The 21,501-nt window shown below is 40.3% G+C and overlaps 1 protein-coding gene across 13 annotated transcripts in view; it reads right to left on the bottom strand.

The window, feature by feature from the left end:
• Nucleotides 1-21,501, bottom strand: part of NRXN2 (neurexin 2) — a 693,278-nt gene that overhangs the window by 305,274 nt on the left and 366,503 nt on the right. For 3 of the 13 annotated variants that reach the window (XM_066582622.1, XM_066582623.1, XM_066582624.1), the window contains exon 1: nt 10,286-11,214. The exons of the other annotated variants lie outside the window; for them this stretch is intronic. In XM_066582622.1, coding sequence (XP_066438719.1) covers nt 10,286-10,556 — 271 coding nt within the window. In that variant the 5' untranslated portion in view covers nt 10,557-11,214. Of the gene's footprint in view, nt 1-10,285; nt 11,215-21,501 lie in introns of those variants that run through there. 13 annotated transcript variants of the gene reach the window in all.

Raw genomic sequence — 21,501 nt, 5'->3', positions numbered from 1 at the left:
TCCCTGTCAAGTCAGAAAATGAAAGAAGAGTTTATTAATACAAATATTAAAGACTGGGTCTGGGAATATCCTATACAATGGGTATCAGCAAACAAAACAGAAATTATTGAACTAGCTGGCTTGCTGGATGGAATATTAAGTAAGCCCTATTATCTACTCAATTTTCAGAGAATGCGATCGAATTCATATGGAAGCATGCCTATTTAGGCTGGTAAAGAATGTATCCTCTAGTTAAGCAATAAAGAAATAACACAGTGATTGAGCTAATATCTAACATAACATAATCCATAATGATCTATTCTATATGGCATTACAAGGCGAATGGTGGAAGTCCAGGCATTCTTAGAAACAACAAGGGTACATTAAAGGGTTGTGTCAAGAACACAACTGCTGTTTATATGCTTTTTTTAAGTATATGAATTGACACTCATTCTGGTAGATTTTAAGCCATTCTTTATTACATGTCTGTCTTGTCATACTATATTTTCCTTGCAGAAGCCACTGCAGAGGACAAACTTGGCTGGCTATAGATTTCCCCAGAAAAATCAACTGGGAGCGGGACCTGAGGAGATCAGCTCTTCACTCCAGGTGTCGCATTCTTAAAGGGCTTGCCTCTGATGAGGAAACCCTGTTTAATCCCTTTGCATCCACCATCTGCACGTATACTGTATGTGCTAATAGTCAATGCATTTAGGATATATATATGTATATATATTTATATATATATATATATATATATGTATATATATATATATATATATATATATATATATATATATATATATATATATATATATATATATATATATATATATATATATATATATATATATATATATATATACGTATTCCACTATAAGTGTCAACTGTAAATTACTTTGCCACTAAGCAGATTAGAATCCCATAGAATATTGTGCACAGTTTCGGGCACCAGTACTCAAGAAGGACATATCAGAGCTTGAGTGGGTACAAATGCGGGCAACTAAAGTACTCTTCATCTAGAGAAAAGAAGGTTTCTACACCAACATAGAAGGGGGTTCTTTACTGTAAGAGCAGTGAGACTATGGAACTCTCTGCCTGAGGACATTGTAATGGCGAACTCACTAAAATAGTTTAAGAGGGGCCTGGATGCCATTATTGACTGATACAATATTACAGTATATGTTATAATCATTAATAACTTTAGAAGGGTCAGTGATCCAGGGATTATTCCGATTGCCGGATTGGAGTCAGGAATGTTTTTCCATTAAATGGGGAAAATTGACTTCTACCTCATTGGGGTTTTTTTGCCTTCCTCTGAATCAATATTGGGGAGGGGGATAATAGGCTGAAATGGATGGATTTGTCTTTTTTCGAGCTTACGTATTATGTTACTATGTTACTTTGGTGACAGGTAGCTGAAATGATTATTGCTCTGCCAACAAAAAATGCTCAATATAGTGTTCAGCGTGAGCCCAAATACTAGTTAATGGCAGAATGCACTCAAGAATAAAAATATAGATGATGTAAACTACACAAAGCAGACATATTTGGTATCATTATAGATGGAGAGTGAGAGGATTTATTCTTGATTAATCTACTAGGCTCATAAATGCAAAGGGCGATATTCAAACCATTCCCAGAACTTCTATGTCTCCTGCTTCATGTTACCATTGCCTTTTATTTGTATCATCTCCCAGTCTGACAACTCAGGCTTATATGTGACTTCCATTCCTATTGTAGTCAGGTTACTGCATTTACTGTTAATTCCTTTTTCTTAATTGTGCTGATGAATGAAAGCTGCAGCGTAGTATTCCAAGTCTATAGACTATATTTGCCACTACGGCATGACAGCTCTTTGTTACTTCACATTTTGTCTGGAAGCATACAGCCCAAGCTTTGCAGGTATTTCTCCTCTCTAAAACTTTGTCAGACACTCCTTAGCAACAGACTGGAAACTATGCTTATGTTATTGACAGCACATTTGATGGTATGAAAAACGGGAAATGTTAACTGTAAGAAATCTCTATGAAAGTGGAGTTATGCAAACAAAACAGTCTATTATATTCAGTAAGATCATTTGCCTCTCGATTAAATCTACTACGAGGGCTCAAGTATATGGCTGCTTATGGCCACTATAGTCCATCTATGGGACCCTAATATACTTCTATATTCCACCAATGTTATGTGAACGCTTAAAAAGTTTTTTTCTGTTGGATTCTATATGAACTAAACAGAAATAATTGTGATATTCTCCATTTGATGTTGTACTATGAAGGTATTAGCCCTTGGAAGCATTGGCCCAATCACTCTAATATGAGGACACATACAGCACCATGTGGCAGCAGAGATGCCCTAGACCCAACATGGTGCCATAGAGAGTCCTGTACGCAGCTTTGTTGTGTAATGACATTTCAATGGGCTTTACTGTAAGAGAACTGAGACTTCATTTCCTTCTGCTGCTCCTCAAACACTTCATTCAGCCAATCTCTACACTAGCTATCCACTTTACTATGTTGTGAAATTGTAACGGTGCTTTATATTATTACTCCATTATGTTATTGCTGTATTATTATTTTATTAGTTATGTATGGAACGTAGCCTGTAATAATACTGCTTGATTTCCAAGAATAGAAGTCGTTTCTCAAACCATCAGGTACATTATAAAGAAGTCATGAGTGGACTTGGAATTCTCCTCCTTTAGCCAGTAAAAAAATGTTCCCCTTGATTATACTTTTATTTCTTGTTATAACTAAAGAGACCAGATGGCTTTTTAATGCGGGACACATCGAAAAATACTCACTGCTGGGATGCATTGTTTGCAGTTCAGCCCTGCAGAATTAATTTTTCATAAGCATTATGCATTTAAAAAGAAGTCTGCTCACCTTCCCAAGGGCGATGTTCATACCAAAAGCAGTGCACCCAGGTAACGATGTCAAACCCTCAGCAGGCCCAGGCTGATTTACTGGGCTACACTGTTCTATCTTGCAGCGCTTTTAGAAAATCCTTCATTTTTAGTTCACATAAAAATGAGCATTAGTATTTTAATAATCGTTCAAAAGTGCTTTCATTGTGATAATATGCTATCTGTTTGTAGTGCTAAAGGGGAAATAAGTGGGCACCAATCAGGTCACTTATCATTTAAGTGGCCTGTCCGAAAAATGTGTAAGAATTTCAGTTGATTTAGAAGTTACAACCATTAAAATCTGCTCCCCCTCTATGAACAGTAATGAAGTACTTACAATTTAGCCAGAACTACTGCATATGTCTATTGACTATAAGCTAGATTCACACCATATTCAGGCTCTACATTTTGTGTATATGCTGGAGAACGGCTAATATATGCGTGATATGCCCATGGGTTGTCCATTAGATGTGCCCTGGCTGGTATACCTTTACTAGAGCTATAGTGAAATGTGTACTTGGTTGTGCTCTTTAATACAACTATATACAAACCCCCATATGCTGTGTGATATACCATTTTTAGTATATGTAAATAGTAGGTGCATGCATCTGTGTAATTGTATATGTTCGGGACATATATTCCATAGAACCTAATTCTGTAAGATGTGTATCTATCTACCATTAGATAGTTTCATATTACTGTAATACCGAGGCACAACAGAACATACTGAATTTTCCCACTTTGTTGATCAAGAAGGAAACTAATTACTGTGAATTATTATGATGTTGAAAGATTTTATCTTTAATCAAGCAGCAATCAGGGTGAATCTCTAGCTCAATCACCTACATGCATTAATGTGTACCTCCACGTTGGAATTATTTTTTAGAAAACTTGTGGTAAATGCTTAAATAGCAATTATGTGATATAATGTTGTAACTACTTCCATTAGCTGTTGTCTCATCCAAACCCACTGCAAGGCTCTACAGTGAATACTCTCTGCTGCCAGCCCATGGAGGGCAACATTAGGAACGTTGGAGAAATCTACAATCCAGTGCAAATGTTGCTGAGCCAAATGTATCACTGTATTGCCCATCTTACTAGCCTGATGATGACAATATATACAATGATGCTGTTTAGGCAATTATGTGATGTGAATTAAAAGGTGGACCTTTACTTTAATGGAGCAAATAATATAAATCAACATTTAAAGGGAACCTGTCAGCAGAGTTTAGTAATGTAAGCCAAGGCCAGCATTGCAATAATGGCGGTCCTCTGTTTTGCACAGTGACATAACTTATTAATCTGAGTTTAAAATATTCTCGAGACACATGTAAATAATGCAGAGTGGTTCGGTGGGCATGCCAGACGTCTCTGCTAGTAGTCTGTTCAGCCCTAAAGTCCGCACCTTTCGCTGCCTCTGATGTGGATGACATATTATTTGTCATCCATGTAGCACTGCCATCTTGTGCATGCTCCCTGCCTCTTCATTCATCTCAATGGCGCAGGCAGACAGTTGAGCGCTACGCTTAGCTATTTTTGTCAGTTCCATTGAAATCGATGGAGCAGTGGTGTTCCATTCATTTCAATGGGACTGAAGGAGATAGCCAAGCACTGTGCTCGGTTATCTATGTTCATGCTCCCTGACCTACTGACTGCAATCCTTGCCAGCCACCATCAACTGCCCTTGCAGTCATACCGATTCTGCTGTCAAACGGCTAAATGTCTGACCACTGTCTGTATTTATAGCATCCCTCATACTCCACCTCCCATACCATGCACATCTCCAGCCCCTTTATCTTCTGTCTCACCCCATTACTTGTAGTATGTAAGCTCGTTGGAGCAGGACCCTCACCCCTATTGTTTCCATTAACTCATTACTATGTAACCGTGGTTCTGTAATTTTTGTACTTTTGTCTTTCTGTATTCCCCCTGTCTATGTAAGCGCTGCGGAATATGTTGGCGCTATACAAGTAAAGATTATTATAATTATTATCTATGTCTGCCCCATTGAAATGAAGGGAGAAGCAGGGGGCACTTGCGAGACTTGACAGCGGTACATAAATGACGTCTAGTGCATCATCCACATCAGAGTAGGCAGACTTTAGGGCCAAACAGGCTGCTAACAGAGATATTCCGGTGCACCCACCAGACTGCTCTGCCTCATTTACAGGACAACATAGCTGGCTTAACTTAGTGTGTGCAAACACCATCAACCGGCTGCATTTTGCTGGGAGCTATCATAACAGCCTTGTGAAAAGCAAACGTCAATCCTCTGTAGACTGTTGCATTTTCAATAAGGTCCCTGAACCGCTGCATTTATGCTTTGGAGGTTGGCTCTGTGCTTCTATTTGATAGTTAACTGTGAAGGAGCTGGCCATATAGTAACTGAGTAATATATATATACTATCTGAACTAACAGAGGTGAATAGGATGTTGTACTAAGAGAGTCTTACCACTTCACATAGACCAATTTATCATAAAGCAAGATACATTTTCTTACTGATCCCTACTGTCAATCGAAACAGATCTTTGGATCAACATCCTACTTTAATACTAGTGCCCCACATTGTGTGAGGAAAATAGAGTTATTAAATGCATCCACATTTTCAGCTGATACCTTGCACTGTTTGTTGGGCAAGTTTCATAATCTTATAACTTGGACAATAAAGAAATGCTTCCTAATTCGTAAAATTGCAAGCATGTTCACATATATCATAAGTAATGTGGTTGAGAAATAGCCAGTGAAGTGGATTTCACAATTAAAGGGAATGTGTCATCAGAAAATGACCAATTGTTTAAATCAATCACATTATTATGATTTTTTCCCCTACTTTTCCATGTCACTGTTATATTAAAACACAACCTTTAAATCTTGCAGTTTTCACTCTGACCAGCAAGCCTCACAATAGTTTGTTTCTGTAGAGATCATTTCTCTCACAGGCAGTATTAAAATGAATGATAACCTGCTGCATATATAGATAACCCTGGATCCATCATTCACATCAGGAGATTATCACAGTTCACCTCCTCCCCTGCTCTGCCCAATGACCGCTATACAGGTCACTGAATATGTCTAGAAACTCTCCATGAATTCCCTATGGTCCATCTGGGTGCTGTATCTGTATCCATTAACAGCAGCTCAGGCAAGATGCCCACCCCTAAACCATGTCCATGTACAGAAAACAGATAAAAGTATCTGAAAATAAAAAAATGTTTTAGAATAAAAGCATATGATTTAATATCTGGTTTTAATTAGCAGGTGATACATTATCTTTAATAAAGCAGCTACATGACAATATAAAGTATAATGAAGACCTGTGACTTCCTTTTCTAAACCAGCATATCAGCCATTCATTTGCACTGGTCACCTTCTAGAATCTTGCTGGTGAATTAACTTAATTAATGATGCTGAATTATGAAGTCCTTTGAACTGAGGTTCCTGAACCTTGAATGCTTCTGGCTGCAAAATGCACTGAGTAAAGCAGAATTCGAGGGATTGTCCCAACACCTAATTAGAAAATACTGCTTAACATGCTATAAGCAACAAAGAAGTAATACCCCAGTGCTGACACTTCCCAGTCCCCGTCAGTCTCCAGCAATGACATGTGGCTGCTGCATCCAATGACTGGCTGTGACATTTTTTTTGGAAACGCTGTAGCTAGTGATTGCGAATAGTCACGTCATGTCAACACATCATCGCTGGGGCAGGAAGGACAAAGACTGACAGGGGACCTGGCAAGGAACCTTGGCACAAGAGCTTGAGGGATTGGTAAGGTGAATATTACTTCTTTTGTTAATTCTAAAGTGTTTTTTCCCACATAGGGAGTTTAAACCAGCTTTCCTGAATGTTAAACGTAGGCTATCACATGGAACATGTTAGCTTCAATGGTAATAAACAGAGCTTGTACTTGTGGCACATTTTTTTTTGCCTAAATTCCCTCTTCTACTAGTTTGAGATCACCATATTTATTTGCTGGAAAAATTCCCTATGCGTGTGATGTCAATCTTTTTCTCAGACTATTTCTGTCCAATTGCATCCCAATATCTCTATTTAATATTTTTGGTCAACATTTATCAACATTCACCAGTGGTCCCAATGCTTATTTCGATAATCATATAGTCCTTTAGCAACAATGTTTTTTCTGAAAATGAGACATTTTTACATGAAAAAGGAACAACTTTTGTATATTTGTATTTAATATTTTTACCATATGTTGTTTTTGGGAAGATCATAGTATGTTCTAGAATCAGTTTCCATTAAATCCACTGTCAGAAAGTCTTATTTGACCCTTCTTTATGTAACAGCACTATATTCTGTTGCTATTTTATAATTAAATGTATACTGTGCCATAAATGTCTGATCCTATGGTCTGGCCACTGAATGAAATCCTCTGATTCCTTGTTTTCAAAGGAAAATTAACTGAGAATGTGCATGGGTTGTTTGTTTCCCATTCAGTACAATGGAGACTGGCAGGACATGTGCGCTACCTTCCTTCATTATCAAAAAAACAGACCATCCCTCTCAGAAGAGTGCCCAGTGGGCCTTTCCCATGACCAGACATTATATCATATTGACAACTTTGATCTATTTTAAAAAAAACACAGATGTTAAAGGGATTGTCCCACCAAACCAACTTATCATCTATCCACAGGACACATGATAAGTGTCTGATTGGTGGGGATCCAAAAACTCGACACCCCCAGTGATCATGAAAATGGAATGGTGACACATGCACACTGCTGCTCCATTCATCCCTATAGGACTGTCAGAAATAACAGAGTGCAAGCCTTTGGCAATCTTTGGCAGTTCTATGGAGATGAATGGAGTGGCAGTGCATATATGTGACTGTCTGGAGAGATTCTGGAGCTCTGTCACGTGATCAGTGGGGATCAATGTGATCTGACATATACCGATCAGACACTTATCATCTATCTTGTGGATAGATGATAAACTGTTTTAGTGGCTTTATTCTCATTAGAACATTATGTGACATAACTGCAGATACAAGAGCAAAAACAACAGGAGTAGGTGACTTGGAGGTCAAGGTGCCCATTATAATCCCTTCTTTTTTTGTTTTGTTTTGGACCATTAATGCTAAATGCATCATTAAATTATTTGTGAAATGTCCCCATATAGCCCCCTAACATCTGATGTCAGTTAGCCTCATTTTGACAAAATAGTATGTAAACGAAATTAAATGTTAAAAGTCTACCAGGTTCAATGCTAAATGTTAGTTCAAAAGTTAAAGACTGGTCTTAGAACAGAACGCACAGTTTGGAGACTGAGCCCAGAACATATGCTGCCTACAAAAATTAGCAACATTGTAACACAGTATGTTAGGCCGAAAAAAGACATACGCCCATCCAGTTCGGCCTGTTAACCCCCCAGTGTTAATCCAGAGGAAGGCAAATTGTAAATGACAACAAATATAAAAAACAAGACTCTGCTCACACTTACATTAAATGGGTTCTTCAGTTGCAAACTACTATCCTCAGGTTAGGTCATCAATAGTAGATCAGCAGGGGTCAGTCACCTAAGACCCCTGGCTGTCAAATGTTCACTAGCTGGTTTGCTAGGCCAGTGTGCTTTTACATTGAGCTGAATTCTACAGGAAGTAGACAGCTCCATTCCCACTATAGTTGCCAGGCTTGGTATTATAAGCAAATGTTCTCATTCATTTCAATGGGAACATGACCTGCAATACCAAGCCTGGCCACTGCAGGGGAAATGGGGTTGTCTGCTTCCTGCCAAAATCATCTCAGTACACAAAAGAACAGCTGATCGATGGGGATCCCTGACGACAGACCCCTATTGACCTACTATTGCCGAACTATCCTGAGAATAGGCCATCAATAGTTTACAACTGGAAAACCCCATTAAAGAGATTCAGTCTGGGTTTTCTAGTATTTTTGACAACAAGAATAGCACAGTCTGATGTGTAATCCTTGTCAAAAATACCAGAACCATGATGAACTCCCAGTAAACTCAATGATATTCATCAAGTTTTATTACTATCCATTTGAAAATGGAAGCCATGATGCTAATGTGAACTATATATGTTTTGGGACTTCAATTGTGAGAACCTAATAAATCTATCACTGTGATTTTTACATAACTTTAATATCACCAGAAATAAATACCTGACGGGTCAATGATGCTTCAAATGTTGTGAGCACTTCACTTGTCTCATATATAGCAAGTTATTTTTTTATTTGTAGCTATTGGGATATGTCGACTACAAATGTTGTGGTGGCACTCATATAATTCCTGCAGTGAGGTACTAATAAAATTCCTGTAGTTCTTTTGGCAAGTCAAGACACCAAGTAACAGAATATCATGATGCTGTTCTGGCATCAAATAAAGCTGCTTCCAGTCTGAGTTGAGCATGGTTCTAGCCCTTCTGTCAAAATCAATAAGTGTTCTACTCAACATGTCTACCATTTATACTGTGGATCTCCTACAATGATAAGGTAAATGTATGTCAACTAGGTATCTGCATGTAGAAAGTGTCCTGATTAAATTCAGGTTATTTGATTAAAGAACATGGATAGGTGCACACCAAGAGTTTTCCCTTCACACATCATGTGACAGACATCATTTCACTGCCATCTCCATAGGATAGATTGGAGTAGGGCAGAGATCAAATGGAGTTTATTAGGTTTGGCACCTTGGCCCTGATACAAATAATTACAGTTTGCCCATAGAAACTTCAATTAGTAGAAAGCCCAGTCTAATTGCAGTGAATGTAATAATCCCGATGATATCTAATCCAAAGAAGCAACTATTTAGGATAAGATTCAGTAGAGAATGTATCCATTTTAAAATGGACACCAATGAACATGGATCCATCTTAAATAGACTTTACATTTGCAGTACCATTACATTACCTTCATTGTGAAGATACCTTCACTAGACTCCCAAAATGCAAGCACTAACAGGTCCTGAAATATGTTTCATGAACCCATCATTTATACAAATTCAGTGCACATCTTTAAAGGACACACCACAAGCATAACCTGCAATAGGATACGAGCAGCAGCATTACACAGAAGCTAAATATCAGTCAGAAAATCTGTATCTAAAGATTAGATGTATAAGCTATAATCTGGACATGATTCCTGCTAAAATGCAGAACAACCTGCTGTATACAGATCATAGCAGCTTGGTACTGACTGCAAAACCTTGCGTTACATTATTCAACATAAAAGGATTGATGTTAAAATTGCCCAATTAATCCACCTCGTCTCCTATCCAGTGGCCCCCACATCAAACCCCATGTTCTCAGCATTGCACAAGGGAAAACAGAGCAACCCAGTCCAGATGAAGCCTCTAATATTGTGGTTTTGCTTTAATTTAAACACAACGGATTTTAGCTATATTGGTCACAATTATATACTCACCATGTCCCCCTCTTGTTAAGAATGGGGTCCTGTTAATGGCGATAGGGACTGTTCCATGCTTGTTGTGGAAATGGTGCACATGGTGAGTAGTACTGAGGCTGGATGATACCCGTGCTGTGTCCGAGACCCTGGCCAGTGTTAGAAGGCCAAGGGGCAAAAGGGTCCGAACCCAGTGGCCGAAACTGGCCATGACCCCCAGGGGGCTTTCTGATGCTCCTCTGGGGGCCAGGGGAAAGGGCAAGCACAAGCCTTTCCTTTCCCAAATCAGCATGTCATGCTGACCCCCATTGCCTGTCTCAGACTATCTCCCCCTCTGATGCCCAAATGGGGAGGTAGAATTCTTCTGTCTGGGAAGAAAATGAAAGGTATTACATCTGTGGGATTTAGCCTCCTCCAGCATCCATTGATTCCCTACAATATCCAGACTAGAAACGTTGTACAAGCAAAAACAAAATTGAATGCAAATGATAAAAAAATCCTTGAAATTTGGGGGGATCCCCCCCCAAGGCTCCCAAAAATCAGTCCTTCTTCTTATGATAGCAGAAATCCAAAAATGACAAAGCAGAGGAATAGACAAGTGCCTTGGTTTTATTTCAGAAAGCCCTCAGTGTGAATAAATCTCATCCGGTAAAGCTGTAGAGAATTCAACATCATGGACAGCGAGAGAGAGAAATGGAGGAGGAAAGGAGGATTGTGGCATAGAGAAAAAACAGATTCACCACACAAATATTCCGTTTCAGATGCTCCTGTGTTTTCCGAGATGGTCTGCTAGAATTCCTCACCCTCAGCCAAAAAAAATGCTCACTCTCCAAGCCCTAGATGCCTTCCTTCACCCCAAAAATATAAAAACAAAGGGGGATTATTAAAAAAGAGATAAGAATTATCAACAGCAGAGGAAAGAGAGAGAGAGAGATCTGCCTGTGTGTGCTGCAGAGAGAAAGAGGAAGGAGGGAGGGAGGAAGAGGGGGAGGGGTGAGAGAGATGAGAAGAGAGAGAAGGTGGGGGGAGAGTGAGAAAGGGAGAGAAGGAGAGAGAGATACAGAGGTAAGAGAAAGAAACATACATAGCAGGGAAAGAGACAGGGCAACAGACATCTGTATGTAGGGGGACACGGAATAGGAAGAACCGGAGAAAGGTGCACAGGGAAACGTAGGCGACAAAAAGAGGGGAGTCGTAGGACAGATAATGACACCAACCCAAACAAAGTGGGAAGCAGCGAGTGGGAATATAGAGCTGAATGGGAGAACAGGGAACTAGACATAGAAGTGGGGATGAACAGGTGGAGAATGCAGCACAGAGGAAGATGAAGAACACAGGGAAATGACACAATGTAACACTGCGATATACAGCAGACTAATGGGTCGAGGATGTGAGATGACAGCAAGGTGAGAAGGAGCACTGCGCGACTGTAGGAGCTAAGATAATGCCAGGAGAAACTGCACCAAATACAAACACTGAGGAATATACACAAGGCGATGGGAAATCATCACGTTGATGAATGTGGCATAAGAAAAAGACTTGTGTAAGTTTAAGAAGCAGAAACTGTAAACAGTTAGGGGATAGAAGTGAAATAAGAATAAACAGAAACTGCAGGAAATGAACATATAGAGGAAAGATGATCTGGAGATCGATCGTGGGGTAGAATGATACATTTAATGTTTCCTCACACACCTGGAAGACACTAAATAATGCAGTGTGATGTTTTTTAGAAGAAGGAGGGGGTTATCACCCTGTGATCCTTCACATCAATACCCGCCTACCTTAGCACCAAGAAATAGTTTCCTCCTACGCAATCATTCTATAGATACACCCTTTTAATATTATAGGAAAAAGGCGGAGGTAGAGATGAGGGATGCTTGAGGAACGCACGCTGGGCAGAGTTGCAAGAAAGATTAGAGCCGTCCAGATAGAGATGAGCCGAGTGTTGTGATAGGAGGAAGGGGATGAAAGTTATGGATCGGACAACACTGAGATTTGACTTTATTAGCCAAAGAGAAGAAGAAAGAATTAGGTCACTGCCAACATATAGTTAAAAGGATTGGAAAGCACAATGAGTGAGTTACAGAGGGAATATCAGATGTGTTAACTCGGAATGATTTCAGAGAAGAGGAATATATTTAGGGCAAAACTAAAAAAGTGGTAATATTAAAGTAAAATACCAATGCCATAGATTGGTAGAAATCATAATATATTGAATGTGTGGAGAACATTCCTCGCTCCGATATACTGTAGAAATAAAATGTGCAGAATAATTCCTGTTCTGAATATAAAACTGGATGAGAACATAGGTTGAAAAAAGGAGATCATTACTATATGTATTATACCTGGGTATGAACACAATGGTGACTTAGACTTGGGGTGAAAATGGCCCTAGTATTGAGATATGTGAAACAGAGGCATCTCAAATCTTTAAAAAAATCTGTTTTGTACATTTTAATTAAAGAAATTTAGCCCGATTCATGGTGGATGCTGAAGTGCTGCAGATTAATGCCACCATTTTTTTAATGATGAGTGAATATTTAAAAAAAATTATTTTCTATTGAGTAAAAAAGCATTATTCACATTGCAGCTTTAAGAAGCTTGAAATAACCCCGCCCCTCTGTAAAGTTCAGCACCTGTGCATCATATAACAGGTAGTGCAGGCGATTCGCTGACCAGAACCTTTATTGACAAATTATCCATGGCAAAAAAGTGTCACCATAAGATGTCAACTGCAGGTCAGTAGGTGGGTTATAAAATATGACGTGTGTTTGTTGGGTCAGTGGTATTTTTTACAAATGCAATAGGCTGTGGGCTTGGTGGTTTTTTTCACATATTTCCCCATATGCTTCTCTATAGAAAAAAATGCCTGCGAAAAAAGCTAAAAAAACTACCAAAAAATCTGAATAAAAACACATGACAAGGCATATGTTTACAAGCCACAAAAAACTGTGTTGGGCCACTGCAGAGCCGTGACCATGCCCAACGACCCCACGTGCCTGCTTTTGCTGTACTGCAGATGACCACGGATGCTCGTCGTCGGTCATGCGCATTACAGTTTTTTCTTTTTACATGTTTATTTCTCCCTTGCGGTCGCTAGGCGATGACGTGGGTACACGCATTGTCAATTGAGGATAGGCTGCGGTTCAGACAGCTTCCGTTGACTTCAGTGATAGCCGTTCACATGAAATCCGCAGTTAAATAGAAGCATGCTGCGATTTTTCCAACACTCGCGGAAATAACAATTCATTTCTGTGAGTGTGAAAGAAAAAGCAAGTTTATATTGCATGCTTTGAAAGGTATTTACTGCGGATGCTTAGTGTGAACACCGACCGCGGATTCTGTAGTAAAAATCCGTTTGTGTACAGGTGGTCTTAGGGAAACCTAAGGCTGGGTTCACACGGGGCGTAATTGCTGTGGAATTTCCATGCCGACTTTCTGCACTAAATTCTGCCCACGGCTTTTTATCCCAAGATAGCCACGAGCTGCGGAAGATCCGCTGCGGCCAAGCCGCAATGAAATTGACATGCTGCACGGAATTCAAAGACGCAGCATGTCAATTCTTTCCGCGGCCTCTCTCCTGTCTATGGGGAGAGATGGCCCCAGTGGAATGCAGGCGGCAAAGCCACTCCAAAACCTGCGGCGAAAGGCCGTGGGTTCTAAAGCTGCATTTCTCCCACGGAAATCTTGCAGTATTTCCGTGCGGTCATTCCGCAAGATTTCCATGGGATTTCAGTCTCATGTGAACCCAGCCTAAGGGCTTTTTCACATGAGCGTGTATTGGCCGGGTTTTCACGCCCAGCTGATATACGCTGCCCCTCTCTGCAAGGTGCGGAGGCGGGACGGGGCTTGAGCTAGTGTGCTGAGCACCCACCCCCTGCCCCATCCTACCCCTCCCATTGCAAACAGTGGTGAGGGGTGGAGAGGGTGCGGAATCTCAGCACACTAGGCTCTGCCCCATCCCGCCTCCTCCCCTTGCAGAGAGGAGCAGCGTATATCAGCCAGGAGTGAAAACCCGGCCGATATACATCCATGTGTATGAGCCCTAAGGGTGGCTTGTTCGATGGTGTGAAAAAAATTCACAGCAAGTCCTATTTTTGTGCATATTACACACCACAACAGGCCATTTAAGAGAATAGACCAGTGCAAGTACACAGTGAATATGCAAGAAACCTGCATATTCACTGCATAATTGTGCAGCAAATACATGAGCCCTTCTGCGTATTTTTTTTGTGAGCACAAATATGCACTATATTTCCACTGGCGTTTGCGTTTTCCGCGGAAAAAAACGCTGCGTTTTCGCGGTGTTTTTCGCGGCGTTTTCGCGGCTTTTCCGTTAATTTCCATTGACATTCATGGGTGCATTAGGAGAAAAATAAGGACACATATGCAACTGACAGTTCCTATGTTAAAAACGCAAACGTAACGCAAAAAAAACGCCAGTGGACAGGAACACATGTTATCTCTATGCCTGTGCAGGAAAAACGCAAAACGCAAAACGCAGGTAAAAAAACGCCAGTGGGTGGGCGCCCTTAGGCTCCTGCAGACAAATGTGTGCATAGACACGCTCACGATAGCGTGACGTAATAGCGCTATGAAGGGAGCGCTGTCACCAACTATCATACGCGTATCTGCACATTCTACTGTACTTTGGTATGCTGCCCGGCCTGTTTACATCATCGCAGGACGCACACACCCTGATTGAACCAGCTGAGCAGCCTAATTAGTCCCAGGTGTTATCAATTAACACTGCCACAATTGCGCATTTCAGTATGTGGTTTAGTGCAGGTGAGGTGCATTTGCACACCCCCATAGACTCCTATGGCGCCTTGGGTGAGCACAAAAATAGAGCATGTCTCGTATGTTTTCATGCGCGAGAAAATATAGCTCAAAAACTCTGAATGTGAAATTATTAGGTTCTACTCTCTGTGATTTGCGTAAGCGACTTTGTGCACCCGAAAACATGTGTAAAAGAGCCGATCTGCAGAAGCCCTTACTATGACTTTATCAATAGTGTGTGTAAAATAGGAAAATTAGACTATGAGTGTGGGATACGGACTGATGTGCCTGCTGATAAACTCTCCATACAATTTATTGGTACTATGTAAATGGGAAATATAACTGAAATAGGCAGGCAGGCTCGCATAACTATAGTGGATGCGGTTGCACCCGGACCCAGGAACCTTAGGGGGCCCATAAGGCCTCTCTTCTCCATATAGAGAACCCAGTACTATAAATAAAGCATTATAGTTAGCTTCAATTTACACCTCTGCGTTAAGGGATTAAGAGACATTGGAGGGCCCCAAGATAAACTTTTGCACCTTGGCCCATGAGCCTTTAGCTACGCCCCCTGTTATAGATAGATAGATAGATAGATAAATAGATAGATAGATAGAGTTGCAAGGAAAGGAACTTTGAACCCTTTTTGAATTACCTGGCGTTGAGCATTGATTGCTAATAGTACAGATGTAGCAAAATTTAACTTGAGTTTTAACACGTTATGATAACTATCTGCACCACACTTAGTTTACCCTTTCACTTGCTTTTCAATGGCATTTGACCAATAGCTTTTCATTGCCTTAAGATAACTTGTCACAGAAAGTTGTTATGCGCAATTTAAAATTTGCTACATCTGTATGTGGTAAACATTAAATAATTCAAGTACTGATTGGTAAATGGTGTTTCAGTTAAGGAAATTATATTAAAAATATGGGTTTGGCATGTGTCAGCCCAGTGATTTGCATTCATTTATTATGTAGCTATTCCCCCCAGTATATAAAGGTGGGCGAGTATTACCTTGGTTAGTTGTTTCTTTCGGTCCCAAACTCCCATTTACTTGGGGGCTATGGATTCATTTTCTAGTTAATTTCACAGCCTGTGTGATGCTGTTGCATGGATCCACCACAACAACTGTGGTGAAGGGGAAACATGCACTCCTGTCACAGTTACTGATTATGATCACAAAGCTCCTATCACACAGTTATAAGGGAGATCACAGTACATCCTCCACTGTAACTCATTTACGTGAATGAAGAAGGTAATGTTAATTAAACTGCCCCCCCCCCCTTCCTTCCTGCAGGTAAAATGGTATAATCTTAGCTAATGCTGGGCTAATTGCATCATAGGATAGATGTGAAACAAAGTTAAAAAAATCTAACTCTCAAGATGGTGGCTGACAGAATGCTGTATGGCAGGGAAGTGCCTGGAATACAAAGAAGATACCACTAGACTGTGACTGGGTATGACAGCCATGAAAAAATGTGTTTTTACTGGAGTGACCCTTTAAATAAAGGCACACCAAGCCTGGTTTCTGAAAAACCTGTTTTTCATAGTTAATGCGAACTATGCTTCGATGGAGACAATTTCAAAAAGACCATGAAAGACATGATTTAGAGATGCATGAACCAGGAAAAAAAATGCTAAAAAAGCATTCCTAAAGACCTGGGTATGCATCAATCCATGGTTAGACAAATTACAGCAAATGGAGAAAATTCAGAACTGTTATTATTCTCTCTAGGAGTAATGGTCGTTTTAAGACTACTCCAAGAGAACAATGGATAGTCCTGAAAGAAGTAAAAATGCAAGGGTAAGAACAAAAGAACTGGGAAATAAAAATGCAAAAACATCTGTTCATTTGTCCACTATTAGAAAAACACTGAACAAGGATGGTGTTCATGGACAGACACCACAAAAAAGCCACTGCTATAAGAAATAAACATTGTGGCCTATTGCCTCCTGTCCATGAGCGATATATCATTGCGTTAGCCGTGGTGATAATCCGCACGCGGGTAACGCAATGATCCACAGGATAACTATGAAAAAGCGCAGACCGGCGTACACGAGCAGAAGATCACCGCGATTTTGCACGATGAACCTATCATTAACGACAGGTTCTTCGTGAAAAATCGCGGTGACTTTAGTGTTCTCCCACCACGGGAAAACGCTACGCCCGTGGACAGACGGCCTATCTCAGATTTGCCTAAGACCACCTGGATGATCCACAATGCTTCTAGGACAATGTTCTATATAGAAACAAGACAAAGTGGAACTTTTTAGCACAAATGCACAATGTTATGTTTGGAGGAAAAAACAGTGCACACTAACAGCAAAACCGCAGCAAAACCAAACTGAGGGAACAATGAATTCTAAAGTGCACCAAAACATTTTACAGGAGAATCTCAAGGCCGCACTCCAAAATCTCAAGCTGAAGAGACATTGGGTGAATGAACAAGACAGTGATCCACAACACACAAGTAAATCAGCTGAAGAATGCTTGAAGAAGAAGACAATTTGTGCTTTTGAATGGCGAAGTCAGTCATGACCTTAACCCTCATGTGATGTTGTGGCTTGCTTTGAAAAGGGTTGGGCATATTGGTGAACTGAGACATTTTTGCAGGGAGGAATGGTCCAAAATTCTTCCTCAACATTTGCAGCTACTGGAAGCTTTGTGTGAAGGTAATTGCCATCAAACAGGATCTATAGGTTATTACGTTTAAGTGTTCCTTTACTTTTTCTCTCAATTGTGGATGTTTACACAGTGTGCTTAATTAAAGACAAATGGGAAGATGGAACAACACCTGTGCAGCACCACCTATTGGAAGGAAGAATTCTCGTAAGTCAATGTTAGACTTTTTAAACAGCCTTGTAACAATGACTGGGAATTGTAAGCCAAAACATGAAAAACCATACACAGACAGCTGTTTCAGAGTTTTTGCCCCTCATCCTTATGCAGTAGGTTTCTGGTTTGGCTAGTGAGAGGTCTGTAATGTGGGTCAGGAAGGGTGTTATTTCTCCTTAAGGAGAGCACCTAGGTGGTATGTGAGAAGGCCATCCATGCTCCTCTGGGAAATATGCATTTATATAGTTGGAGCTGCAGAGGTATTGTTCCATCTTCCAATTTGCATATTTCCCAGAAGAGCATAGATAGTCGAATAAGTCTCCTTATACACCTTTTAGGTGCTTTCCATAAGGAGAAACAATACCCTCCCTGACCCATGTCTATAGGCCTCTCACTAACCAAGCCAGAAACTTACTGCACACTGATAAGGAGCAACCACTCCACCACAACTGTCTGTGTATGGTTATTCTGTCTTTTTTAAAAAGTCTGACATTAACTTGCAGGAGTGCTACCTTCCAATAGGTGGCGCTGCACAGGTGATATTCCATCTTCTCATTTGCATATTTACCAGAGGAGCATGGATGGTCTTATAAGTCTCCCCTTACATACCTACTAGGTGCTGTCCTTAAGGAGAAACAATACCCTTCTTGACCAATAAGACATGAATGATACAACTGTTTGTTTTTAATTTAGTTAGATTGTGTTTGTCTGTAATTGTGACAGATTACAATTAGACGACATCTATTAGTAATCAATTCAGAAATCTAGGCAATTCCAAAGGGTGCACTTTACTTCTTCCTTCAACTGTGGATAGATTTAGCATTTTTAAAAATTCAATTTGTAAAAGAATCCTGCACTATATTTGCATGGTTCAGGGAAATCAACAAACTGATTTAGATGAACAGAACTTTGCAAGTCAGAAAACGGCATATTGTCAAAAACAATCATAGAAAATCAAACATGAGGGATCGGTTCTGCCTATCTCAAGACAATAAATATAATAATGATGGTTATATGCCTGAAATACCATTAATACAATTGTTCATAGAATATAAGGAAGATATGAGTAGCGCAAACAATATTGGAAGGATATGGTCACAATCAGCATCAGAACAGTTGTGTGCAGCAGCATATGCCCATGCAGTTGTTGTGTATCTGCACACAGATTAGCACCTCTCAGTTGGGCTAATCTGCTTGTGTGTTCACCAACCCAGATTTTGCGTGAACTGCATCAAGAAGTGACTTGTCACTTCTTTTTTTTTCCTGTATGCGGATTTTAAATTCACATCACATAGACTACAGTGCAGATTTCCATGTGAATACAGGTTTTACTGAATCAGCGCAGATACCACACGAAATATGCAGGGAAACCCATTGTGTGAACACAGCCTAAAGCTATAAGTACAACGTATTAGTTATTTATTTTTGAGATGTTGGCATATAAGGGGTATCTTACATAGTTAGCACAATGGAAGAAAACATGTACATGGATATCAACTAAGGGCTCTTTCACGAGCGTATATCAGCCGCTGTTTTCACGGCCAGTCGATATATGCTACTATCTGATGAATTGGATTCCAATGCATCATATCACATTAAAAGCGTAAAAGTGCCCGGCTGGGACAATATAGCGCCGGGCGCTTTTACTCTGGGCCGGAAAGATAGTCCTGGAATTATCTTTCTGGCTGGAATATGTCGGCCGCTGCATGGGCTCCTATGGGAGACAATGACAGCGGCCGGAAAAGGGAGGTGGAAGGGAGTTTAGCAGCGTAACTGCTAAACTTCCTTCTTCTCCTCCCCTTCAGCTGTTTGCAATGAGAGTGAGCAAGACGGGGCGGAGCTAAAGTCTGCCGACTCCGCCCACTCCCATTGCTGGCTGCAGACAAGGGTCTGGGAGGGGGTGGGTGCTTAGCTGTGCCCCCACCACGCCGACTCCCATTGCAAACAGCCGGAGTGAAGGAGAGAGGAGGTGAGCCAGCAAGGGGGAGGGAAGGGGAGGCAATGGCATTGCAGCCTTGGTGTATATGCGCCAAGCACGTGCCATCTGAACGGGCGCACAAAAGTTAGATTTGTGCACCTGTTCACATGTTTTTATGGCGCCAGTGGGCACACGTAAAAATGCCTACACTCATGGGAAAGAGTCATAAGGGTGCAATACACAGAAAATAGAACCAATTGATTTAAGTAGGTTCGTTGTCATTTACTTTTTTTTCGCGCATTTTGTGTGCATACATAAAATAGGTCTTGCTCTAGAGTTTCATAGAAAACAATTGGGGGTGCGCAATTGCGCAATTACACAGAAAAAAGAACACAGCTGGACCTCATTAGGCTAAATAGCCTTTAAAATCCCGGAAAGGGTGTGTGAACTGAACCTGTGTGCACAAAAATACAGTATTATGCACCGATATGCATGCAAAACAGACTTGTTTACTGTACAAATACGTTGCGCGGAAGGGTGTGCACAATCGCTCATATGATCATCTTAAACTGCCCTAATGAAGAAGAGAATGTGGATGAACCCATTGATAAAATAATCTACTTCCATAGCAAATGTGCGCACAAATAGGTCTATATGTATTGATGTTCAGTAGTCTTTTGCTGAAATCAAGGTGTTTTTGAAAAATGCTAATAAAATATTTTAATGTAATTTTTGAAAAAAAGGTTACAAATCATGCAGCATTGTGTATGTGAATGCAAACTGTCTCAACCGAAGACCTAATGTTAACCCCAGTATACAACATTTAACGCAGGAGTCCAGGAGTGAAATTTGGGGAGTAAAAGCAAGGGCTCGGCTTTGAAAGGTAATTTTAGTTGAAAACCTGCGGTCACCAATGAATTTCTCTATGTAACAAAAGAAAAGCCCTGCAGAGCCCTGCCGGTAAACCACTATTTTCCAAGCCTGGGAAATAAAAGCAGTGTTGCCATCTTTTTTTTCTCCATATTACACAGACAGGGGTATTGCTAAAACAAACATGCTACCCATATTTTGCATCCCACAACTTCTGTGTTCTATAGAATGGTGTGAGGGGTCGGGAGCTGAAAATACCGGGGAATTCAAAAACTTACAGCTTTTGAGAAGAGTTTTTTTGAGTTTGAGTTTCCATCTGTAATGAATACACTATACTGCGCTTCATTAGGACACTAAATTTTTTTTAAATAAGCTCCCAGATTCCAAAGGAATATGCTGAAAGGGTAAAATGAGACAATTATCACTGAAGTGTTAGTAATACTGTATAATCAGACCAACAGAATCGTCTACCTTGTCATTTATGCCTATGAAGCCGTATATGCAATCAATGTCTTTGTGCTTTCCACAAGCAGTGCTTTTATGAAAACTAAGGAATATCCTAAAATTATGGCATTTTGTACCGTGTAATCTAGTACATACTATTTTGCCAGCATTTATTCAGATCCTCTCTGTGTAAGCAACACACAAATTGATCACAACTAAAGCCAAAAAAATGTGCAAGCATACAACTGAATGGCATTCCTTCATGCTGCTGCCACAATGAACTTCTAAACCTTTTACTCCAATGATATTATGAGGATAATAAGGATAAATTTGCTTTTGCAAAGTAGTGTTTTATTATCGTTTTTTAGCTTGTAGCTTGGTTGCATG

Source organism: Eleutherodactylus coqui, chromosome 11, assembly GCF_035609145.1.
Source record: "Eleutherodactylus coqui strain aEleCoq1 chromosome 11, aEleCoq1.hap1, whole genome shotgun sequence".
Classification (NCBI taxonomy): domain Eukaryota; kingdom Metazoa; phylum Chordata; class Amphibia; order Anura; family Eleutherodactylidae; genus Eleutherodactylus; species Eleutherodactylus coqui.
This window is presented reverse-complemented; position numbering and strand designations above follow the sequence as displayed.